Source organism: Staurois parvus, unplaced genomic scaffold (assembly GCF_062004578.1).
Source record: "Staurois parvus isolate SC_StPar_1 unplaced genomic scaffold, SC_StPar_1.0 ptg000234l, whole genome shotgun sequence".
Lineage (NCBI taxonomy): Eukaryota > Metazoa > Chordata > Amphibia > Anura > Ranidae > Staurois > Staurois parvus.
Window position 1 is genome coordinate 5,234,039 of NW_028318030.1, and position 23,800 is coordinate 5,257,838.

The 23,800-nt window shown below is 42.9% G+C and overlaps 1 protein-coding gene across 2 annotated transcripts; it reads left to right on the forward strand.

Moving 5' to 3' along the window:
- The first annotated feature begins 1,531 nt into the window (after positions 1-1,531).
- Positions 1,532-22,674, forward strand: ECHS1 (enoyl-CoA hydratase, short chain 1). Of its 2 annotated transcripts, none has more exons than XM_089680027.1 (8): positions 1,532-1,687; positions 4,656-4,856; positions 10,174-10,301; positions 11,839-11,938; positions 18,434-18,538; positions 19,621-19,740; positions 22,132-22,199; positions 22,284-22,674. In XM_089680027.1, the coding sequence occupies exons 1-8, from the start codon at positions 1,606-1,608 to the stop codon at positions 22,347-22,349; spliced, it is 870 nt and encodes a 289-aa protein (XP_089536153.1). In that variant the 5' UTR covers positions 1,532-1,605; the 3' UTR covers positions 22,350-22,674. The 2 variants fall into 2 exon arrangements, with proteins under 2 accessions (XP_089536153.1, XP_089536154.1); XM_089680028.1 differs by having other exon boundaries at positions 4,659-4,856.
- Positions 22,675-23,800: the final 1,126 nt, after the last annotated feature.

The window sequence follows — 23,800 nt, forward strand, 5'->3', positions numbered from 1 at the left end:
CCACGCCCCATTGACTTCTCCATCACATCCAACAACGCCACCATCAAACCCGCCCCACAGGCCAGAGTACTTGGTTTCATTTTGGACTCCAACCTATACTTCCAGTCCCAAGTCCAATCTTTAACAAGCTCGTGCAGACTCCACCTCCGCAACATCGCCAAAATACACACGTTCCGAACAATAGAAACCACTAAACAGCTCATCCACTCCCTCATCATATCACGACTCGACTACTGCAGCTCCCTCCTCACTGGCCTGCCTCGCCGCTGGCTATTCAGTCGATCCTGAATACGGCTGTCAGACTCATTCACCTTTCCAACCGCTCCATTTCCGCCACCTCCCTCTGCCAATCCCTCCACTGGCTTCCGATTGCGCAACGGATCGAATTCAAAATCCTAACACTGACGTACAAACCGTCCACCATACTGCCCCGAACTACATCACTGACCTAATATCCATGTACCGCCCAGCACGCACACTCCGCTCCTCACAAGACCTCCTTCTCTCTAGTTCCCTGGTCTCCTCCTCCCATGCCCGCCTCCAGGATTTCTCCAGGGTGTCACCCATCCTCTGGAACTCCCTGCCCCGACCCATCAGATTATCACCTACTCTCCTCTCCTTTAGGCGCACCCTGAAAACCCACCTCTTCAGGGAAGCCTACAACACCCCCTGCTAACTTGCCAACCTCCTCCACTCTTCCTACCACCCCATCCAGCACAGTTATCTCCTCCTGTACCACCATCCCCTCCCTCCTAGATTGTAAGCTTGAAAGAGCAGGGCCCTCAATCCCCTCATGTTTTGCATTGTATTGTTGTTCTGTCCCCCTTTGTAATGTACAGCGCTGAGCGAACTATTGACGCTTTAAAAATACTGTATAATAATAATAATAACATGGCACAAAATGTTTAGACTTTAGAACCAATTTAAAACCCTTACCTTGTAAAATAAACCATTCAGTTTCAATAGAAATGAAAGGCAAAATATTTGGGTATAGATTTAAAAAAATTATGAAGTCATCACATTCCCTCTGTTCCCAGCTGCACAAGAGCTGGAGGAAGAGAAACAACAGCACATTGGTCCTCCAGATGAATGGCTGTATAGGGAGGGTGTGTCAGCCAAAGTCTGGTCATTGGAGGAAAGCCTGAGTTCCCAGCTCAGCTAGAAATCTGACCATTTTGTGCTCTCATGCCTAGTGTGGTCAGTTTTTAGTAGGAAAGCAGAGGGGCTGGCAGGAACACCAGGGATTTTACACAATGGAAGCAATACAAAGTGAACAGGAGACTACGTCATCCCAGTACATGGTACAGCAGGCACATATCAGGAATATGGAATGTTGGGGTCACCAGCAAATGTCTCCCACTATCCCTCTAGTTTCTGGATTTAGAGCTTTTTTTTGTTCTTTAAAGAACTTCATTTCCTGTCATTGTCCAACCCCAGAAATAGAACAAAAGCATTTTATAATGCAAACAATATTAAATAATCACTAGAAGACAGATGAAACAGCTGAGCCATTCTGCGCATGCGCCATTACCTCCGTCCTTGCTGGAGTGTCGAGTCCCGGGAATTACAAGGGCGCTGGTTGTGCGCATGCGTGACTAGGACAACATGGCTGCGCTGGGTAGGGGGTTCGCTCGGCTGTCAGCTATATTGCCGATCCGACATGGGCTTTCTCGGAGCTACAGCGCTGGTATATTGCGGGGGAGGGATGTATTGTGTGTTTGTATGGGAGAGGGGGCCGGGGCTCTGATTGGCCAGTGATTGCTGTGTGTTTGGATTACGTGATTACAGACAGTAGTGTGTATAATATCTATATATGACGTCACTGTGCGGTATATGTGGGCTGAGTGTATGGTATATGGTCGGTATATGACAAGACTGCTGGGCCCAGGATAACACTTCACCATTAGTGGACATTCTCTGCGTTTTCCAACCAATGGGTCTGTGATTCTCAACGCAATCAAATTTGCAAATCATTGTATAGCCCAGTGGTCTCCAAACTGTGGCCCGGGGGCCAGATGCGGCCCTTTGCTTGCCTTTATCCGGCCCTTGGAACACTATTCCTCCCGCTGACACCACTGCTGGGGCACTGTTCCTCCCGCTGACACCACTGCTGGGGCACTGTTCCTCCCGCTGACACCACTGCTGGGGCACTGTTCCTCCCGCTGACACCACTGCTGGGGCACTGTTCCTCCCGCTGACACCACTGCTGGGGCACTGTTCCTCCCGCTGACACCACTGCTGGGGCACTGTTCCTCCCGCTGACACCGATGCTGGGGCACTATTCCTTCCACTGTCACCAATGCTGGGGCACTATTCCTCCCACTGTCACCAATGCTGGGGCATTATTCCTCCCACTGTCACCAATGCTGGGGCACTGTCACCAATGATGGGGCACTATTCTTCTCACTGATACCAATGATGGGGCACTATTCTTCTCACTGATACCAAGGATGGGGCACTCTTCCTCCCACTGATGGGGCACTATTCCTCCCACTGACACCAATGACGGGACACACTTCCTCCCACTGACGCCAATGACGGGACACACTTCCTCCCACTGACGCCAACGACGGGGCGCTGTTCCTCCCACTGACGCCAACGACGGGGCGCTGTTCCTCCCACTGACGCCAACGACGGGGCGCTGTTCCTCCCACTGACGCCAACGACGGGGCGCTGTTCCTCCCACTGACGCCAACGACGGGGCGCTGTTCCTCCCACTGACGCCAACGACGGGGCGCTGTTCCTCCCACTGACGCCAACGACGGGGCGCTGTTCCTCCCACTGACGCCAACGACGGGGCGCTGTTCCTCCCACTGACGCCAACGACGGGGCGCTGCTCCTCCCACTAAAATCAGTGGTGCAATGATGGAGCACTATTCCCTCAACTGCCACCAACAATAGGACACTATTCCTCCCACTAACACCAACAATGTGTTGTTTACTCCCACTGACTCCAGATCAATTTGTACTCCCAATGGTCATAGTACAGTCCCCCTAAAGTCTGAAGGAAAGTAAACTGGCACCTTTGGTAAGAAAGTTTGTAGACCCCTGGTATAGCCATACCTCCCTCCTGACAGGATTTTGGTGGGATTCAGTCAGCCGGGGTGGAGTATGGCTAATCTGTGCCTTGTACATGTTTCCTGACACCAGGGGATGCATCCCAGTGCTGCCAGTCTCTATAGACATCAAACATAAAAACAATATAAAATGTCCCTTTAAAATGTTCTTTTTCTATTGGCTGCCGGTGCTAACTGTTAGAGGAGGATATCCCTTTATTTTGGGGAGATTTCCACTTCCTTTCATGTGCTGGGGCAGGAAGTGGAGAATAATCTCCCCAGTGGGGACACAAGCCGGATGAAGCATTTGACAAACATTTTAACACGTTCTCACTCTATCACAACGTTTTGATTGGAGTTCCACTTTAGGTTGGGCAGACCAAGCGTAGTGGCTAAGTCTATGGTAGTGTATCAACTCGAAAGCTATCCCATTTAAAAAGATATAGAAAGTGACTACACGACATTCCACTCGGATGTGTAGAGATGGTGCCTCCCAGGATTCTGTGCACAGGCATTCTTAGATGGGTCATTAAGAAGAATGGTATGGCTCAAGTTATATCTTTGCGTGAAATTAAAGTGATTCTAAAGGCTTTTTTTTAAAGAAAAAAATAACAAACATGTCTATACTTACCTGCTGTGTGAAGTGGTTTTGCACAGAGCAGCCTGGATCCTCCACTTCTCGAATCCGCCGCAGGCTCTCATGGCCCCTCCTTCCTTTCGGGTGCCCCCACTGCCAGCAGCTTGCTAAGGGGCACCCACTGCTCCGTGTGTTCATTTACATACAGATCCACGTCTTGGTCCCACCCCCTCTCGTTTCTCATTGGCTCACTGGCTGTGATTGACAGCAGTGGGAGCCAGTGGCTCCCTCTTCTGTCTTAGCCAATGAGAAGAGGGAGTCCCAGGATAGCTGAGACTCCAGTGCACATCGCTGGATCAAGAGGAGTTTTGGGTGAGTATTTGGGGACACTGCTGCACACAGAAGGTGTTTTGCTGTCATGCATAGAATGCATGAACCTTGAGTCTTTAGAACCACTTTAAATAAATAAATCCCCAAATTGAACATTATGGCCTCCAAAGAGGAACTTCAGTCATTTTATAAAGAAAAAAAAAATTAAGTCATCAGCAGCTACAAATACTGTAGCTGTTGACTTTTAATAAATGGACACTTTTCCATGTTCTTCACCTGTCTTCAGGTCCTTGCAGCCGCCATCTTGGCCGATACTTCCTGCTGTTTCCCAGCTGGCTCCTAAATGCGTGTGCTTGAGATGCGATGCTTGCAGACTGGTGCAGCAACCTCCTGGGATGTATGATGTGTCCCAGGAGGCTGCAGGGGAGGAGCTGGAACCACTATTCTACTCGCCTATGCGAAAAAAAGCAGAATTGGGAGCGGGCACCTGTCAAAAATTCCAATGATGGCAGAGATGGGGGGAGGCGAGGTTCTGCTTGAAGGGTGTTGCTGAATTTAACCCTTTAAAGATAGTATCTCTGTAAGGAGTGGAGGTGTGTAGCATTTTAATTACCATGTCTCTATTACCTTAGTAAGCACAACAGGCTTGATACTGTGCTACCTAATTGTTGTCTCTTCTTCCTTTCGTCCAGCAGGCCAATCCTTGCAGTATATTTTGGTGGAGCGCAAAGGAAAGAATGAAAATGTGGGTTTTATACAGCTGAATCGCCCCAAAGCTCTGAATGCTTTGTGTGATGGACTGATGACCGAGGTCAACCAGGCTCTGGACTCCTTTGAAGGGGACCCTCGGATTGGAGCAATTGTTATCACGGGGAGTGAGAAAGCCTTTGCTGGTTAGTTATTGATAACAGCAACCTTTGAACTCTTAACCAGAGTTTAAAACTTCTCAGTGTTATGTCTTTGTCAGGTTAAATTGTGATAAATACTTATTGACCACATGCAGTAAGTATTGTACTATAAAACTACTCTCAATATTAAAGGCCATTTCCATCCAGAACTTTAGTTTTAATGGAATGGGGAAAATTTTACTTGATACCTGTGCACTAATTGGATGGGATTATGGGAGAACCAACAAGGCGCCACATCCCTAACAAGTATACAGAAATGAAAAACATGCAGTGGTGGGACTTTTAAGGTCCTAGAAAAATCACAAAAAGAATTCATACATAAATAGAACAGCATAATCAAATGTATTCATACATAGAGGTTTAAAACCAAACATACATTTTAAAGTAATTTCCACACATTAGCATGATAAACATTATTATTACCAATAATCAATAAACAGAATGTTATTGTTGCTGTGTGCACCCTCACCGTGACAAGCCACTGTACCCAGCCGGGCAGGCTATCACACGCAATGCCAATCCTGCAAGTAGAGCCCATCACACAAATCTGGACCAGGAAAGGAAAAAGTGAGCTGCAGGAGGAAAGGTTGCTGAAATCTATAATGTATTAAAAATCAAATCGTAAAAAGTATCCTTTTATTAAAATGTTTGCACTTTTTTTTTCTGCAAAAATAGGTGTATTTATTTATATTTAAAAAAAAAAAAGTGAATTAAGCCTTTAGGAATTCAGCTCTGTGCAGATCAAGGCACAAAACTTTGCAATGATGGGTAAATGTAGCATCCTATGCTTTGCCCAGAAATTTCATATGGGTTTACTGCATTGCTCTATACAGATCATGTGACCAACTATGAAAAGAAGAAAAAAAGGTATTTGGAAGCATAATTGGGTGACACATATATTATTCTATGAAGGGCTCATTCAGACGGGTGCTGAGACCTGGCCTCCGTGCTGAGCTACTTTGTGCTGCGTCTGCATCCACCATGAACAGTGTCTGCACAGTGTCCCTTTTTTACAGATCATTTTAATTGAGGGCTGCTGTCACTTGTCACTTGTTATTCACACAACAACTAAACCATACATACACATCAGGACAATACTCCCCTCAAATAGATACAGACAAATCAAAAAGGTGCAACAAGCCAAATATAACATATACAGTCATGGCCGAAATTGTTGGCACCCTTGATATTTCTCCAGGAAATCATGTATTTCTCACGAAACGTATTGCATTAACACATGTTTTGCTATACACATGTTTATTCCCTTTGTGTGTATTGGGACAAAACAAAAAAAGGGAGGAAAGAAAGCAAATTCGACATAATGTCACACAAACCTCCAAAAATGGGCTGGACAAAAGTATTGGCACCCTTTCACAACTGCGGATAAATAAGAATGTTACAAGCATGTGATGCTCCTGTAAACTCACCTGGGGCAAGTAACAGGTGTGGGCAATATAGAAATCACACCTGAAAGCAGATAAAAAGGAGAGACGTTCACTTAACCTTTGCATTGTGTGTCTGTCTGTGCCACACTAAGCATGGACAACAGAAAGAGGAGACGAGAACTGTCTGAGGACCTGAGAACCAAAATTGTGGCAAAATATCAACAATCTCAAGGTTACAAGTCCATCTCCAGAGAACTAGATTTGCCTTTGTCCACAGTGCGCAACATTATCAAGAAGTTTGCAACCCATGGCACTGTAGCTAATCTCCCTGGTCGTGGACGGATGAGGAAAATTGATGAAAGATTGCAACGCAGAATAGTCCGGATGGTGGATAAGCAGCCCCAAACATGTTCCAAAGACATTCAAGCTGTCCTGCAGGCTCAGGGAGCATCAGTGTCAGCGCGAACTATCCGTCGACATTTAAATGAAATGAAACGCTATGGCAGGAGACCCAGGAGGACCCCACTGCTGACACAGAGACATAAAAAAGCAAGACTACAGTTTGCCAAAATGTACTTGAGTAAGCCAAAAGCCTTCTGGGAAAACGTCTTGTGGACAGATGAGACCAAGATAGAGCTTTTCGGTAAAGCACATCATTCTACTGTTTACCGAAAACGGAATGAGGCCTACAAAGAACAAAACACAGTACCTACGGTAAAATATGGTGGAGGTTCAATGATGTTTTGGGGTTGTTTTGCTGCCTCTGGCACTGGGTGCCTTGACTGTGTGCAAGGCATCATGAAATCTGAGGATTACCAAAGGATTTTGGGTCGCACTGTAGGGCCCAGTGTCAGAAAGCTGGGTTTGCGTCCAAGATCCTGGGTCTTCCAGCAGGACAATGACCCCAAACATACGTCAAAAAGCACTCAGAAATGGATGGCAAAGAAGCGCTGGAGAGTTCTGAAGTGGCCAGCAATGAGCCCAGATCTAAATCCCATTGAACACCTGTGGAGAGATCTTAAAATTGCTGTTGGGAAAAGGTGTCCTTCCAATAAGAGAGACCTGGAGCTGTTTGCAAAGGAAGAGTGGTCCAAAATTCCGGGTGAGAGGTGTCAGAAGCTTATTGATGGTTATAGGAAGCGACTGATTTCAGTTATGTTTTCCAAAGGGTGTGCAACCAAATATTAAGTTAAGGGTGCCAATACTTTTGTCCAGCCCATTTTTGGGGTTTTGTGTGACATTATGTCATATTTGCTTTTCTGCCTCTGTTTTATATTTGTTCCAATACATACAAAGGGAATAAACATGTGTATAGCAAAACATGTGTTAATGCAATACCTTTTTTGTGTGAAATACTTGATTTTCAGGAAAAATATCAAGGGTGCCAACAATTTCGGCCATGACTGTAAGTGTAAAATACCACTCTTCACAATATACCAGTAATATTCACTTGAATACCCAGTACGTACAAATGTGATCAATCCATTCTGCGTAATGCAAGATAAAAAAATATACATAAAACAATTATATCTCTGTGTTGTTGGATGCAGAAATAATAGTGCATATACGAGTGCCCAAAACCAGTACTTCTCATAATACTTTTACAGTGAAAAACATGTCACTCATTCAGTGCTTAGTGCAATGTGAAGTCCGTCACTACTGTATAGTGCAAATTATCAAACAACTCTTCCAAGTGTACACCTCTGTCTTCCAAAACAAACCTCACGTGCCCTTAAATGTGCTCCCTCCTGTCTAGATGGACCCTTGTTTCTGGGTATAGTAGGGGTACGGTAGCTCTCATGTAGAGAAATAAAGACTCCATAGTGCTCACCACTTAACCTTTATTAAAGCATAACAAAATTTGAATCTGGATGCTTACAGGCTACAGGCTCCAGGGCAGACATCTAGATGCAGGGATGCTGAATTTGTTTCGCCTGACGCCCGGGACAGATAGTTTCAGGTATCGGGCAGGTAGCTTTTTTTCAACCTTTAGCCCTGCTGCGGGCAAGCAGCAGGGCTCACCTGTCAGGTGGAAGCATTCGGGTGGCAGCGCTACCGCCCGATTGCTTCCACACAGCGCACAGTGCCAACACGTCCGCTCCCCTCCCCTTCTTGTCCTGACCTGGAAGTGAGGTTTAATGTCACTTCTAGGTTTCCATTAACAGATTCCCGGCCATTGAGGCAGGGAAAGAATGTAATGTGGAGCATGTACATTCAGTGGAGCACAGGGGAGACATGCAGGCTCTTTTAAAGAAAATCTGTCACCAAACAAATCATCACATAGGGGACTTTTGATTGTTTACATTTTTTTTTTATTGGATATGTTTTATAGCAAAAAGTTTTTTTTTTTTCTTTCAAAATTGTCAGGCTTTTTTTGTTTATAGTTCAAAAAATAAAAACCGCAGATGTGATCAAATGCCACGGAAAGAAAGCTCTATTTGTGTGAAAAAAATGACAAATTTAATTTATGTGCAGCACGGCATGACCACGCAATTGTCAGTTGAAGTAACGCAGCACCATATCGTATAGGGCGTTCAACCACAGCTATATTTAACCATTTGCTTACCGGGCACTTATACCCCCTTCATGCCTAGGTCAATTTTCAGCTTTCAACGCTGTCACACTTTGAATGACAATTGCGCGGTCTTGCAACACTGTACCCATATTCAATTTTTTTTCCTTTTTTTTACACAAATAAAGCTTTTTTTTGGTGGTATTTAATCACCACTGGGTGTTTTTTGCACTATAAACAAAAAATGAAAAAAAAAAGTTTTTCTTTGTTTCTGTTATAAAATTTTGCAAACAGGTCATTTTTCTCCTTCACTGATGTGCGCTGATGAGGCTGCACGGATGGGCGGCACTGGTGGGCATTAATGAAGAGGCACTGATGATGCTGCACTGATATGCAGCGATGATGTGCACTGACTGGCGGCACTGCGGGGCACTGATCATTAGTGCCGATCTGCTGTGTGACAGCTGCTGGTTATCTGCAGTACTTCCTTCACACTGTGACAGAGTGAAAAGGTGTGACCGATAACCGGCAACTGTATTTACTCCGTGATCTGCTGCATCATAGGACACAGCTGATCACGTGATAAAAGGCCGCTGTGATTGGCCTTTTACCTCATCATGTCATTCGGCTATAGCGTGGTTAGCAAGTGGTTAAAGAATAAGTTCACCTTTTGTAACATGTTACACTTGTATTTGTGTAGCGTAACATGTTACTGTTGCAAAAGCCCTGTTGTGACAGCGGGCTGGGGATCTTCTCCCTGCACCCACTGTCACAATTTTAGAAAAATGCAACCATGCCGGGCTCTGCCATTTATTCAGAGTTCTGTGAATGGGAGAACAACTGCTGACAACCATTGTGGCTGATGGCTTATAGTCCTCAATGAACTACCAGAGCACTGTTGAGTGCTGTAGGTAGTTCATTGTTGCTTCCTGTCATTCAATAACTGCCTGCCCCTACCAGGTATGAGCAGACAGCAACACTGACAGTCTGCAGGAGCCTGAGGTTGCACCCACAATCTGCTGATCATGCGTGCAATGCTTTACAGGCTCCTAGTAAAAAAAAATAATAAATGCTTTTTTTTAACCTGTAAAAAGATGTGCATTTATTATTAATGATTATTATTTTTTTTACAGAGGTGAACTTACCCTTTAAGCAGCAGCAGAAAGGATGAAAACACTGCACTGACTTTTCTGCAGTAGGGAGAGAGTTGCTACCCTATATAAAGAAGTGCTTATTCAGTAGTTCTGTTGGCAGGATCAACAGGTATTTAGAGGGAGCTTGGAATACCAGAGGGCTGGTCTTACTGGTATGGGCAGCCTACTTCAGTTGTGATATTAGAGTTCTGCTTTAACATTAGCGTATTGTTCTTTGCTTTGCTAATTGAATCCTTGTTCTTTCCTGGCAGCTGGTGCAGATATTAAAGAGATGCAAAATAGGACCTTCCAAGAATGTTATGGTGGAGGCTTCCTGTCACACTGGAATCGTGTGTCCACTGTAAAAAAGCCAGTCATTGCAGCAGTTAATGGTTATGCAGTAAGTTATAACTGGCATTGATTGTTACTATTATTTTAATGGTAGGCAATTTGGCCTTTACTAAGCATTGTCATGGGTGGCTCTAGGGCCATTTGTATAATTTGTGCCTAAGTAACATAGATGATATTTTTAGCAACTGAATAGTCTGATTGCACAGCCGTTGCCAGGGGTGTTTTAAGCCAGTGAAGTTCACATGTATTGTTAGAATTACAGGGTTTTTAAGTAATAATGATTGGGAAGTGAACATTTCCTGCGTCTGAAAAGCTTTAAGTAATCATAATGAGTCATCACATAATAATAATAAAAAGGTAATAGTGAAACATTTTAGGCTGTCAGCTCCATACTTGCAGTTGATCTTTTATTTCTAGTGAAGTCTTTAAACTATGCCCTTTTAATTTACCTTGTTAAGATGAAAATGTAATTTCTTAAAAGAGAAGTGTGTTTTCTTTTTTTCTCCAAATTATACTTGCCTAGATGGATGCAGCATTGGTGCGATGCTGCATGTGTCCCCCGCTGGCTCTAACAGTTAGAACTTAGCAATTACATGACCACTGATCTCTGAGTTCTCACTGCCGCTGTGATCAGAGAGCAGTGATTGGCAGTCACCACTGTCTGCTCTGTCCCCCAGTGCTCACTGGAGTGCTGAGTTGTAGAGGGGGAAGGAGCGGCTGGCTCAGGCTCTTAGCAGATGGTTGACAGGCTGAGTTAGGTGCTTAGACTCTCGGTTGGATCCCGACTTTGAAGTCGGGATCTTTCCCCTGCCTGAAACAGCTGACTGACGTCAGCCAACAGTGGGTTTCAGCCCGCTGTTAGCTGAAAAAGGGTCACAGGAGTGCAGAACAAACTGCACTTCTGTGATCCACAGGAAATAAGCTTTGGCTGTACATTAAATCTCATATATGAAGGATGTTTGCATACACATAGAGTTAATAGATATAGCAGCGCAAAGAGCAGCAATATTGTGCCAAGTACAACTACTGTCAGCTTGCGTTTTATATATTTTTTTGTATATTTTAAAGGCAGTAATAAAAGAAAATAAAAAATGTCTTTGATCCTAAAGAAACTGGAGGCCTCCAGGTGTATATATCCACCATACTAGGTCCAAAAGAGGTTAGACTGTTGTTTGGATCTGGTGAAAGTGGATTCTCAGTGTTGTTTGCATCACGCTTTTTTTCCAAAATTTGCTATAACCAATTATCCTTAACAGTTATTTGAAAAAATATGTTGGGTGCTGTATCGGTGGAAGCTGCTTTTGCCAGCTCTCAAAACCTATATATACATACATCTTTTATGCAAGCATTTTATACTTCTGTAGTTAGCATATTAAATCTTATTTCTAAAATGTACAACAGCAGACATCTATTTTGATGGAGTCAAAAAAAACTGTAACTTTATGGCCTTTTCCACACGGCCATACAAGTGCAGAGCGTCTTTAGATTTAGCAGATACTGTTCCAATATTATATATATATTGCTGTATCATTGAGAATATTGCACTGTCCCAACATTGTAGCTAAGCGTTGTCTTTATTTCTATAGCTGGGAGGAGGCTGTGAGCTTGCCATGATGTGTGACATTATTTATGCTGGAGAAAAGGCCCAGTTTGGGCAACCAGAAATCTTACTCGGAACAATTCCAGGTAACTTGATTTTATTTAACTGTTTGGCTATAAGCTCTTTGTTAAAATATGTTCAAAAATGTTCAGTATATTCTGTTATGTTGTAATGAAACCATGCAGATGCAAATTACACATTTTAATCGCCTCCCACCCGCTGTATAAGGTAATGACAGACAGGCGGGAGCTCTCTTGATAGATATATAGACACATATACATACACACATGTTGGACAAAAATATGGAAACACTACATTATTTGCAGGTGTGAAAGTGACCACATATTTCGCTTTGAAAGCAGAAGTGATGTAACATTCTTTTGCTTCCACTGTGTGATGAGACACCTAGCTAACAGGTGAGAAGCCTCACTTTAGTCATTCACTGCATGTGCTGCTAGCAATACGGAGTCATGTCAGAGCTTACTGAGCTTCAAAGAGGGCAAATTGTTGGTGCCGCTTAGCTGGTGCCTCTGTGAGTGACGTTGCCAATTATCTGCTTTGCTGCGAGGTACAGTTTCAAAAGTTATGACGGCATATACCGTTTCCGTCTGATAAGTATAAGCGTGGTCGACATGGTTAACTGACCAAAAGAGACAAAAGGACATTGTGCAGGATTGTGACTTGGAATAAGAAAACTGCTGCAAAAGTGACTGCAGAGTTAAATCTCAGTCCTCATGGGAGAGAAAAAAAAAATTGTGGGCCAGCACAAGATTACTTCTCCTACTCCCAGCATCCCTTAGTTTCTTGCTAGTGTATTAGGAGGGTGGACTTCTTTTTTACTCTGCTGTACTAAGAAATGTTTAACCGTTTTACTAGCTACCTTTTTTCTTAAATCTAGATTTCTGTTTCATTGCTATTTTAGCTGGTCTCTACTTAGCAGCTCTTAGGATCAGCCTTTGGTCTTTGGGAGTATGGTTGTTACACCATGGGGTCACAAAACCTGTGTCACAGAGTGGGAATACCAGATGTGGATCTCCTGGCCTACAGGTTCAACAACACACTAAACATTTGTTTGCAGGTACAGGGCTCCTCTTGTGGGTTTGTGGGATCTTTACACCCTGATCTGTGCCTGTTCTTTTTAAATACTCCTTTCTCAGCTGCTTCACAGGATCAAGATGGTGGGCATTCTAGTGATTCTCATAGCTCCGGATTTGCCCAGGTGGATGTGGTGTTACAACTTAGAAAGTCTCCTAGCAGACATTCTTTGGGCTCTTCCAGATCTTATGTCCTAAGGAATGATTTACTATTCTGCTTCAGTCTCAGGCTTTAATGGCATGGCTGCTTAAAGCCCAGGTTCTAAGACAGCTGCGTCAATGAATCACTGATTGCCAAGATGCTTAAACTAGGAACTCTACTTCTTGGTAGTCTAGGTCTGTGTGGAAGGTCTACTTTGCTTGGTGTGTGGTAAGAGGCTTTCATATCAAAAACATTAATGTGAGATGATACCTCTACTTCTTACAGATGGACCAACAATTGGCCCATTTAAGAGTCAGGTCTCTGCACTTTCGATTACTGTTCAGATACTGTTTGCATAAAGTCTGGTTCAAAGAATGAAAGCTGAGTGTCTCCCATTTGGCTTTCCCTGTTCACTCCCCTGGATATCCGTGGGACTTGAAATTGCTTCCCTTGACACTGTAGAGACTGCCCTCTGAACCTATGAGGGTTATTCCCCTTTCCACTCTCACAATGTTGCTTCTCTTGTTACCAGTGTGTCTAGACTGCCAGCTTACCCTGAAAAGAACCCTTCCTGATCTTACACGGATCTGACAAGGTGTGTTGAGGCTCAGAACTTCCTTCTTGTCTAAGGTAGTTTCCACTTTTCATGTCATCCAGGACATTGTTTTTCTGTCTGACTCAAGTTCATCAGAAGGAGATCTGTCTCCATTACCTGGATGTAGTTTAGGCTGTGAGTGATTATCTTGCTTCTTCGTTCAGAAAGACTGACTCTTATTGTCATACCTAAGGCACCCTATAGGGGTGAACAGGCTTCTCATGCCACCATTTCTTGTTGGCTCCAACAGACCATCCTTTAAGCTTATGGTCCTATTTTTATTTAATCCCTACTTACCTGATGCTGGGTTGTCTTCAATTCAGATATTCATCCACCGGCAGATCCAGCATTGTCCTGCTGAAATCCGCATCTCCGCTGTCATTTTATTCTGTGATGTCATTGAGAGGCATCCATCTCTTCTGGGTTCAGGCAGCCAAAACCTGTTACGCCACTAGGGCCTGCCCTTCCAATTCTTTTCATGAATGGGAGACCGCCAGATCCGAATCAGGGTTAGTATTTCACCTTTCCTCTCAAGGCACACTCTAATAAGTCTGTAAGCTTCTCTTGGGTTCTGCACAATTAGGCTTCTGTTTCTGGGATCTGCAAGGCTGCCATTTGGTCTTCTGTTCAAATGTTCTCCAAGTTTTACCAATTTGAATGTTCAGGCCCCATCAGATGCAGCTTCCAGCGTAAGGTCAGGTGACTCTTTGAGCTGCAGTCCCCAATTTTGTTGTTTTGGGGTTTTTTTTGCGGGACGGTTTTTGTTTGCTTTTGCCCAACCCTCAATTGAACTACATTTGGATATCCCAACAGTATTAGACTTCTTGTGTCCCTCAGTGGACAAGATAGAAAAATTAGGATTCTTGTACTTGATGTAGAATCCTTTAAGTCCCTCTCACATGGGCGTTCTCATGGGCATTCTATCTGTCCATTTTCCATCCGTCTGACATGAACAATGGACAGCAATGCATTCCTATGGACACATGGTTTACATCTGTTTTTTTTTTATTCTCTTCTGTTAAGGTCTGTTTTGTTTTTTTTTTTAAACAGTAGGTTTGCATTTTTGCTCCATTTAAAAGACGTTGTACAAAAAACAGATGAAAAACAAATGTAAATAGAATGGAACTAAGTGGAAGATGTTAACTGATCTATTTTTCTTGGCAAAAATGTGACTGAACGGATGATGCCCGTGTAAAAGTGGCCTAACTTCGAGTCCGTTGAGGGACACAGGTCCCTCAATGAGGCATGCTGGCAGCTGGAGGAGTTATCCGGGGCTGGCCTGCAATGATTTTCAGTTGTCCGTGTGTAGCCCTCCTGTAGGCGGCAGAATAACATGACAGTATAAAACTTCAATGGGTCAGCTAAGGGTTAAAGCATCTGTTCGTTTTGTATTCCTGTTTTTACTCCCTGTTTGAAAAATTTCCCCTTCCCTTCTTGTCCTGGTTAAAAAAGGAAGTGGAAGGGATCAGGCAGCAAAAAAAAACCCTACAGAGGTTCTAAGGTGTGAAAAAATGTGCTTCGTGTTACAGCTTTGTTAGGGTGGTTGATCCCTAAGGTGAGTGGTTTGCCACTGAGGGACAGTGGAGGTTGCGCATTTTGATTTTTACTGTTGCACAGAATAATTTGGATGTTTTCATATTTATCACATTTTATGCACTAATTGTTAAGGTGGAATTTCAATATAATTTTTCTGTCAGTATACTACGATATATTGTTTGCACTTTACATATTCATTTGGTATATGATTTTATACATACAGTACATGGTTTGTACTTCTTATTCATTTGGCACACAGTTATGTTTTTGAGCTCAGCATTGTTTTTATATATAATTTGAAGCGGAACTAAACCCATCGATTTCCCAGTGTAAAACAACAGTTACATTCCTGGCATGTGCCAGAATACAAGTATCACATTTGCTTGAGCTCTTAATCAAACTGTCAAACCATCAAATGGCTGGTGTCATATCTGACTACATGTGCAGCACCATGGCAGTTGAAGATCAAACAGAGGCTAAGATGGCCGCTACCTAGGTTAAAAAAAGATAGGAGGAGGGTTTGGTTCTGCTTTAAGTGACTTTGGTCATCATTTTTTTTTTTTTTGCATGTAGCTTGTTCTGTAATGTGGTGCACAGAATGTTTTGTTTATTAACGTACCATTTAAAGCATTTTATTATCTGTTAGAGAAGTGTAAAAAAAAAATAATGCCAGAAACCTTGTGAGCTAGTAACAGTCCAGAAGTAGAAAGCACTGGAAGTTATCATTTTTGTTCTCTGCCATCTTCGTAGACTACAAAACACTTCCCCTCTGTTAATGGAGAAGAGAAGGTGGTGTTATATAGTCCTAACACAATGTCCTAGGGTGACAATGCTGCTCAGTACTGTTGACACCCTAGGGTGGGAGTGTGACAGGCCCAACTGGGACAGGGGCTTTTGGAGGGGACTGCAGGCTAGCCTCTTGCCTATTGACCATGGCCCTAGCATCTGAGGGGGCTCTATTCTTTGGCTGGTGCCTGGGAGGACCTTTGGAGTAGTTTACTTTAAATTCAAGCCCATGTCTCCCCACAACACACAGACTCTGAGAACCAGAGGACCAGGATACAGATTTGGAGTCTCTGTGCCCGAACTTGACTGCTTTCTGTCAGACGCCCCCATAGCAAGCAGCTTGCTACGGGGGCACCCGCTGCTCCGTGTGTCTATTCATGCATGGACCCGTGACTTGACCCAACCCTTTCTCCTCATTGGCTGACTGGCTGTGATTGACAGCAGCAGGAGCCAATGGCTTCCGCTTGCTGTCTCTGCCAATGAAGAGGCAGAGACCTGGGACAGCCGAGGCTGTTGTGCACATCGCGGGATTGTGATGGGGCTCAGGTAAGTATTGAGGGGGCTGAGGGCACTGCTGCACACAGAAGGTTTTTTACCTTCATGTATAGAATACATGAAGGTAAAAAACATTCAGCCTTTACATCCACTTTGAGTTGAGTCACCTATTGTTTGTCTGTTGGCACACTTGGGCTACATACCAGCGGAGGGCCCTGTAGCTCTCGTCCAGCCGCATCTCTGCCTGGACCAGCCTGCTTAACTCAGCTGTCCACTCCTTGAGCAGTTGTTCAACCAGTAACAGCACCCGCACTTCGTACTGTGACCAGTACCCATCCTGGGTGAGAATTTTTCCCTGGTGGCACTGCTCTTGGTCTAGTGCTTCCTTCCAGAGTTTCCAGTGGATGGAATCATACAATCCCAGCAGGACCTGCTCTGGCACTGGTCCTCTGTGCTGCATCCGCATCTCTCGCAGCCTCCTTTCAAATTGGTATGGTATCTGTTCCTCTCCTCTTCTGCTGACCGGACCTTGGATCCCTTTGGTGGTTTGGATGTCCAAGACTGCAGGAAGCAACCCACCCCTTGTGAAGGGAAGCCTGTCAACCTGATTGGGTGATTCTGTCAGAGAACTGCTTCCTCACCGCTGGGACACAGAAGCAAGGTATTATAACTGTGCATCGCACCCAAGACTAGACAAGACTAGCTTAGATGACAAACAGGAACACTTTATTGAACAAGAACACAGGTTTTTATACACTTCAGAATAAGAAACAGTCCCCCCACAATAAAACAAATACTACATATTGAGATAAATATCACACACTGATTGGATAAGGAGGTGAATTGAATCTGACATCAGTCTAATCCTGTCATGTAGGCACCTCCAGAAGGACTTGCCAACATACAAACAATAGGGGACTCTATTAACAATGGGAATTTACTCCTAGGAGGCATACAAAGGGAGAAGATAGTACACACATAACACCTTAATAAAAAGATTAGAGCAAGAGTTCTTAGCATGAGGTTGTTTTGAGCTGATTATATCAACATCTTTCTAGAGTCCCTGAGTCGGGGTGTGGAGGGGGGATTGGGGTTGAGGCAGTCAATGCTAGTTTGGGCACAGAAACCCCAAATCTGTATCCTGGTCTTCCAGTTCTCAGAGTCTGAGTTTTGGGGAGACATGGACTCAGAACTAAACTACTCCAAAGGTCCCCCCAGGCACCCACCAAAGTATAAAGCCACCTCATATGCCAGGAAAATGGTCAGTAGGCAAGAGGCTAGCTTGCAGTCCCCTCCAAAAGTTCCTGTCGGGTCTGTTAGAGGGAGTGTGTTTAATAGGATTACAAGGTTAAAATAAAAGTGTGAAAAGTGAAAACTAATGCAGCCAATACATCTGAGGAATTTTAGGCTGCTGTATTATCAATTTTTGTTCTTGGGTTTAGGTAAGTTTTAACCGCAGCAGTTTGCTAGTATGATGTACTTGCACTGCTCGCAGAACTCGTACACATTGTCCTACAGTGCAATGTGCCGTGATTGGATAGGGAGCATCCTGCCATTCATATTCATTCACAGAATGTGTTGTATTGTGAGATTATAAGAGTAAAGAAAACAAAGTGTGAAAAAAGGAAATTTATGCAGAAACTATATCTAGGCAAACAGGTAAGCTGCAAAACTTTTCATTTTTGTTTTTGGGTTTAGATGCGTTTTAGGGTAAATTGTATCATCTTTAGATACCACCTAAATATTTGTCTAGTGTAAAGTGCAGAAACATACACAGATAATTTTAAAACAAAAAGCAACTGTGTCAAATAGAAGATGACTCATCGAGAGAATGTATGTTCTGTGTTTTCATACCTGTATAATGCTTCCAGGATAATTCTCCAGTTTTCAGATTTTTGTCATCTCTCAATATTTATTTATTTATTTTACATAGGGGCAGGTGGTACTCAGAGGCTTACAAGAGCTGTTGGAAAATCTCTGGCCATGGAGATAGTCCTTACTGGTGATCGCATATCTGCTACAGAAGCCAAGCAAGCAGGTTTACATTTTCTTGTGAATTTTGGCTATGCTAAATACTTTGTAGAAGAAGAATTTACAGAGGTAGAACACTAAATGCTATAATTTGTAGGAACTTGCTCTGAATCATTGTTTTCACTTTTAACCTTCTTATTTGTATACACTGAAAATATCATTTAGTAGAAGAATTGCCATACGTGGAAGTACAAATACTGTTGTTCGTATGTCTCAAATGTGTGCATCATGAGAACAAGCAATTTATAATCGAGATCCTTCACTTGGGACTATGCCATGGCAGCCCAGTGATTTTGAATAGACTGCCGATGCACCTAATTGTGGCAAAAACAGTACCCAGCCCAATATTGGTGGTGGATAATAAAAGATGTCCATTTTGTTTGGGAGCTGTGGGCTTGATGATCTAACCGTTTTTAGGTTTTCACAGTTACCACAGCCGAGAGATCTTTTTCTGGAGTTACAATTGCAGACTAAATTTATTTATTTATTTATTTCAGGTACTTATATAGCGCCGTCAGTTTACGCAGTGCTTTACACATATATATTGTACATTTACATCGGTCCCTAACCCTCAAGGGGCGTACAATCTAAGGTCCCTAACTCACATTCATACATACACATACTAGGGCCAATTTAGACAGGAGCCAATTCACCTACCAGCATGTCTTTGGAGTGTGGATGGAAATCGGAGTACCCGGAGGAAACCCACGCAGGCACAAGGAGAACATGCAAACTCCAGGCAGGTGGTCCATGGTTGAGATTCAAACTAATGACCCTAGTACTGCCAGGTGGAAGTACTAACCAATTAGCCACTGTGCTGCCCGATAACGTCAATCCATTTTATGCTTCACATTGCACACCCACTATTGGATTCTCGGTTTATTCCTGAGAAGAATTGAGTAGAGGGGACCTTGATCTGAAAAATTCATTTTGATTGTACTTGTCCTGTAAAGAGGGTTAGACAATAGAAAATGTATTATCAGTATATTGTAGGGTAAACTTGCAGTGTGGTTTTTATTTTTTCTTAAATAAAAAAATAAATTTAAACTGCTAACAAAATAAATGTCTGTTTACTACTTGTCCTGGCAGGACTTGTCAGCAAAGTGTTCCCAGCGGATAAGGTTGTGGAAGAGGCTATCGGCTGTGCTGAGAAGATAGCCAGTCACTCCAAACTCATTGTGGCTATGGCCAAAGAGGCTGTCAATGGGGGTGAGGAGAAAAACGTCATTGTATGTTACAATTCTGTACTAACAAATAGGTAGATGCAAGTTAACTTTTTATTAACAGCTGCTCTACTAATTGTTATCCCCTAAATATATGGATTCATGCATGGGTGGATGATTTCATATTGAAAGCAGCAGGACATTTTAAAAGGACAACTTCACTTTCAGTGAAATTTATCCTTTAAAGTGGTTCTAAAGGCTGAAGATTATTTTACCTTTGTGAATTCTATGCATAAAGGTAAAGGTAGCTCTCTCGGGTCTCCCTCTTCTCATTGGCTGAGACACAGCAGCGGGAACCATTGGCTCCCGCTGCTGTCAATCACAGCAAGCGAGGGGGGGGGGGCGAGCCCCGCTCTCTGTGTCTTATGGACACACAGAAGTGGCTTGGGAGCGAGCATGCACAAACGTTTGCTCTGGGGGCACTCATCAGGGGGAGGAGCCAGGAGTGCTGGCAGGGGACTCAAGACGTGGAGAATTGGGGCTGCTCTCTGTAAAACCATTGCACAGAGCAGGTAAATAATACATGTTTATTATTTTTTAAAAATTCAGAACCTTTAGTATCACTTTAAGGCTTTCCTCCCCCCAACATTAGTGAAGTCCAGGTAGCAAAATTCTTACCTGCCCACCCCACTCTTGAGTTCTTCACTGTGCACCTCACCTGGGGTTACACACGTCCTTTTAATAAAAACTCCCAGCAGCATCCAGCTCATTCCTGTTCTTGCTCTTCTGGATGTCTGCGGGTCACCAGTGTTTCAGTATCCATAGAATTGCATAGAGAAAGCTTCGTACATATGCAATAAATTTGGATACAGCTGCTAGTTCTTTCTAAAAAGGCAGAGGTTAATAACTCTGTAGCAGGATTGAAGGTATTCATTTTACTACTTAAGCTGTACTGAGGAACAAGAGTAAAACCTTAAGGGCAACTCCACTAAAGGTCAAAGATATATTATTCTGCAAGACACCTTAGGCGCCAAGTGTATCTTTAAGTACTACCTTTGTGCCTGGAGGATATGTCCATTTTTTTGGATGCTCATCAGAGTATGTACACAATAAAATAAGTCACCTGTTTAGCGACTTGAGCAGTATGTAGTAGGATCTTCCACTGGATCCAAATACATTGAGGGCCAGTTCACACCGGAATGTGCCTGTTTCCATGTAATGCAATTTTGACAGCCCATCTTTTTTGGGCAGTAAGCACGGAAAAAGTAGTGCAAGCACTACTTTTTCACAATGCACTGAATCCAAACCACATGGTATTGTGGTAACCATAACAAAAAAAAAAAGTTATAATCCTATACCCACAGTTGATCCAGAGGAAGGCAAAAAACCCAGCAAAGCATGATCCAATTTGCTCCTGCTAGGAAAACAATTCCTTCCTGATCCCCCGAGAGGCAATCGGATATTCCCCGGATCAACTTTACCTATAAATGTTAGTATCCAGTTATATTCTGTGCATCTAAGAAAGAATCCAGGTCTTTTTTAAAGCAATCCACTGAGCTGGCCAGAACCAACTCTTGAGGGAGTCTATTCCACATTTTCACAGCTCTCACTGTGAAGAACCCTTTCTGTGTTTGGAGATTACATTTCTTTTCCTCCACATGTAAAGAGTGCCCCTTTGTCCTCTGTGATGACCTCAGAATGAATGGCTATACACCGAGTTCACTATATAAACCACTGATGTATTATACATGTTGATCATATCCCCCCTTAATCTCCGCTTTTCAAGAGAGCATAAATTTAGTTCCTCTAATCTTTCCTCATAGCTGAGCTCCTCCATGCCTCTTCTCAGTTTGGTTGCCCTTCTCTGTACTTTCTCCAGTTGCCCAATGTTCTTTTCGTGAATTGGTGCCCAAAACTGAACTGCATATTCTAGATGAGGTATTACTAATTATTTGTACAGGGTAATATATCTCTCTCTGGAGTCTATATCTCTTAATACAAGAGAGGATTTTGCTTGCTTTGGAAACCACAGCTTGGCATTGCATGCCATTATTAAGCTTGTGATCTACCAGAACTCCCATATCCTTCTCCACCATTGATTCCCCTAGTTGTACTCCCCCTAGTATATATGATGCATGCATATTCTTATCCCTCAAGTGCATAACCTTACATTTATCAACATTAAACCTCATTTGCCACATAGTTGCCCAATTAAACAGTGCTTTGAGGTCAGCTTGTAAGTTGGAGACATCCTGTAAGGACGTTCTTCCACTGCACAGCTTGGTGTCATCTGCAAAGACTGAAATGGGATTTTTAATTCCAGACCCTATATCGTTTACAAATATATTAACAAGTAAGGGTCCCAACAGTGAAAAATATCCATAATATATTATTACCGAACAACTATGCTAGACTTATTAGGTGCCTTTTTCTACAGCATTTGAATTGTCATTGACTGAAGGAAACCGTCTTGAGAAACGACTTTTCCATTCCACATTTGCTACGGTAAGGTGTTTCAGGATGTTCTCATTGTGTAGTTGTGAATTGACTCGAGTAGTGAACTGAACATTGAATGTGGTTGTGTTTCAGGATGACCGAAAAGAAGGAATGACTGCATTCGTGGAGAAGAGGAAAGCAGATTTTACAGATCAGTAAACCATCCAGTAGATATGCTCATGATCAATCTGAAACATGAAGTGTTATAGTTTTTCAGTCAATGAAAGTGCAATCACACAAGGCCTTAATTTTACCAGCAAAAAGCACTTCAGAGGTGATGAAGTAGGCGAGGGTGTTACATTTCTAATACAGGTATTCAGGACATTGGACTTTTCATTGCCTTCTATGCGATGTGTGATGCTAGTTGGTGCCTAAGGAGTAAAAGTGATTTCTATAGATCTGTTCCCTAGTAAATATTGTAAATCAATGGGAATTTAATGTCAGAGTCCATTCTATGTTAATAAAAAAAAAATTATTTGTTTTATGTATGATTGTTGTTTTCTTCTATCCAACTATTACTGCAGTCCCAGTCAAGGACCTTTTTAATAATGCTTTGTATACATTGAAAATTGAGAAAACCATGAACTGTCTATTATCTAGAGCAGTCTTTCTCAACCTTTTAAAAACACAGGAACTCAGGGAATCCCTGCTAACAGTAAAAATAAATAAAAAACAGTTGAGGTTTACGAATAAAATTAATGTGGTGTACTAAAAGCCAACATTTATTTTCAGTAGTAATAATGACCAGAAATGAAACACTGACAGTGAAATCATTGCAGGTCAGTGGAGAAATTGCTCATTACATTGATGGTCAGTGAACAGGTGCCCCTGAAATTGGTCATTGTAGTGCCCCCTTAATTGATGGTCATTACAATTCTCCTTTACATTGCTGGTCAGTGGAAAAATGCTCCTTTACATTGCTGGTCAATGAGAGAAGAACATTATTAAACTGGTGGACATTTAGAGAAAGGTGTCTTTATACAAATTAAAAAATGCTCCATACATTGATGGTCAATGAGAAAAATGGCCAAATAGATGATTGGTGTCAGTGGTTTCTTATCTGAGAGACAGAGATTGCTCATAGAACCCAAACTGTGGAGGAACCCTAGGGCTTCATAGAACCCTGGTTGAGAGAGGCTGCTCTAGAGTAATAGTCTTGGATTTAAATAAATATGATACAGTGCCCTGAAAAAGTATTCATACCCCTTGAAATGTTCCACATTTTGTCATGTTACAACCAAAAACATAAATGTATTTTATTGGGATTTTATGTGATAGACCAACACAAAGTGGTACATAATTGTGAAGTGGAAGGAAAATGATAAATGGTTTTCAACATTTTTAAGGTAGTTGTCCTGCTGAATGGTGAACCTCCGTCCCAGTCTCAAGTCTGTTGCAGATTCTAACAGGTTTTCTTCTAACATTGCCCTGTATTTGGCTCCATCTAGCTTCCCTGTCCCTGCTGAAGAAAAGCATTCCCACAACATGATGCTGCCACCACCATGTTTCACGGTGGGGATGGTGTGTTCAGGGTGATGTACATTGTTAGTTTTCCGCCATGCATTGCGTTTTGCTTTTAAGTCAAAAAGTTCAATTTGGGTCTCATCTGA

Bases quoted from the DNA above. Each gene is read 5' to 3' on its own strand.
- ECHS1 (XM_089680027.1), top strand. From the start codon at position 1,606: ATGGCTGCGCTGGGTAGGGGGTTCGCTCGGCTGTCAGCTATATTGCCG. The intron at 4,857-10,173 runs GTTAGTTATTGA...CTTTCCTGGCAG, and splicing joins GAGTGAGAAAGCCTTTGCTG to CTGGTGCAGATATTAAAGAG. The intron at 22,200-22,283 runs GTAAGGTGTTTC...GTTGTGTTTCAG, and splicing joins TCCATTCCACATTTGCTACG to GATGACCGAAAAGAAGGAAT.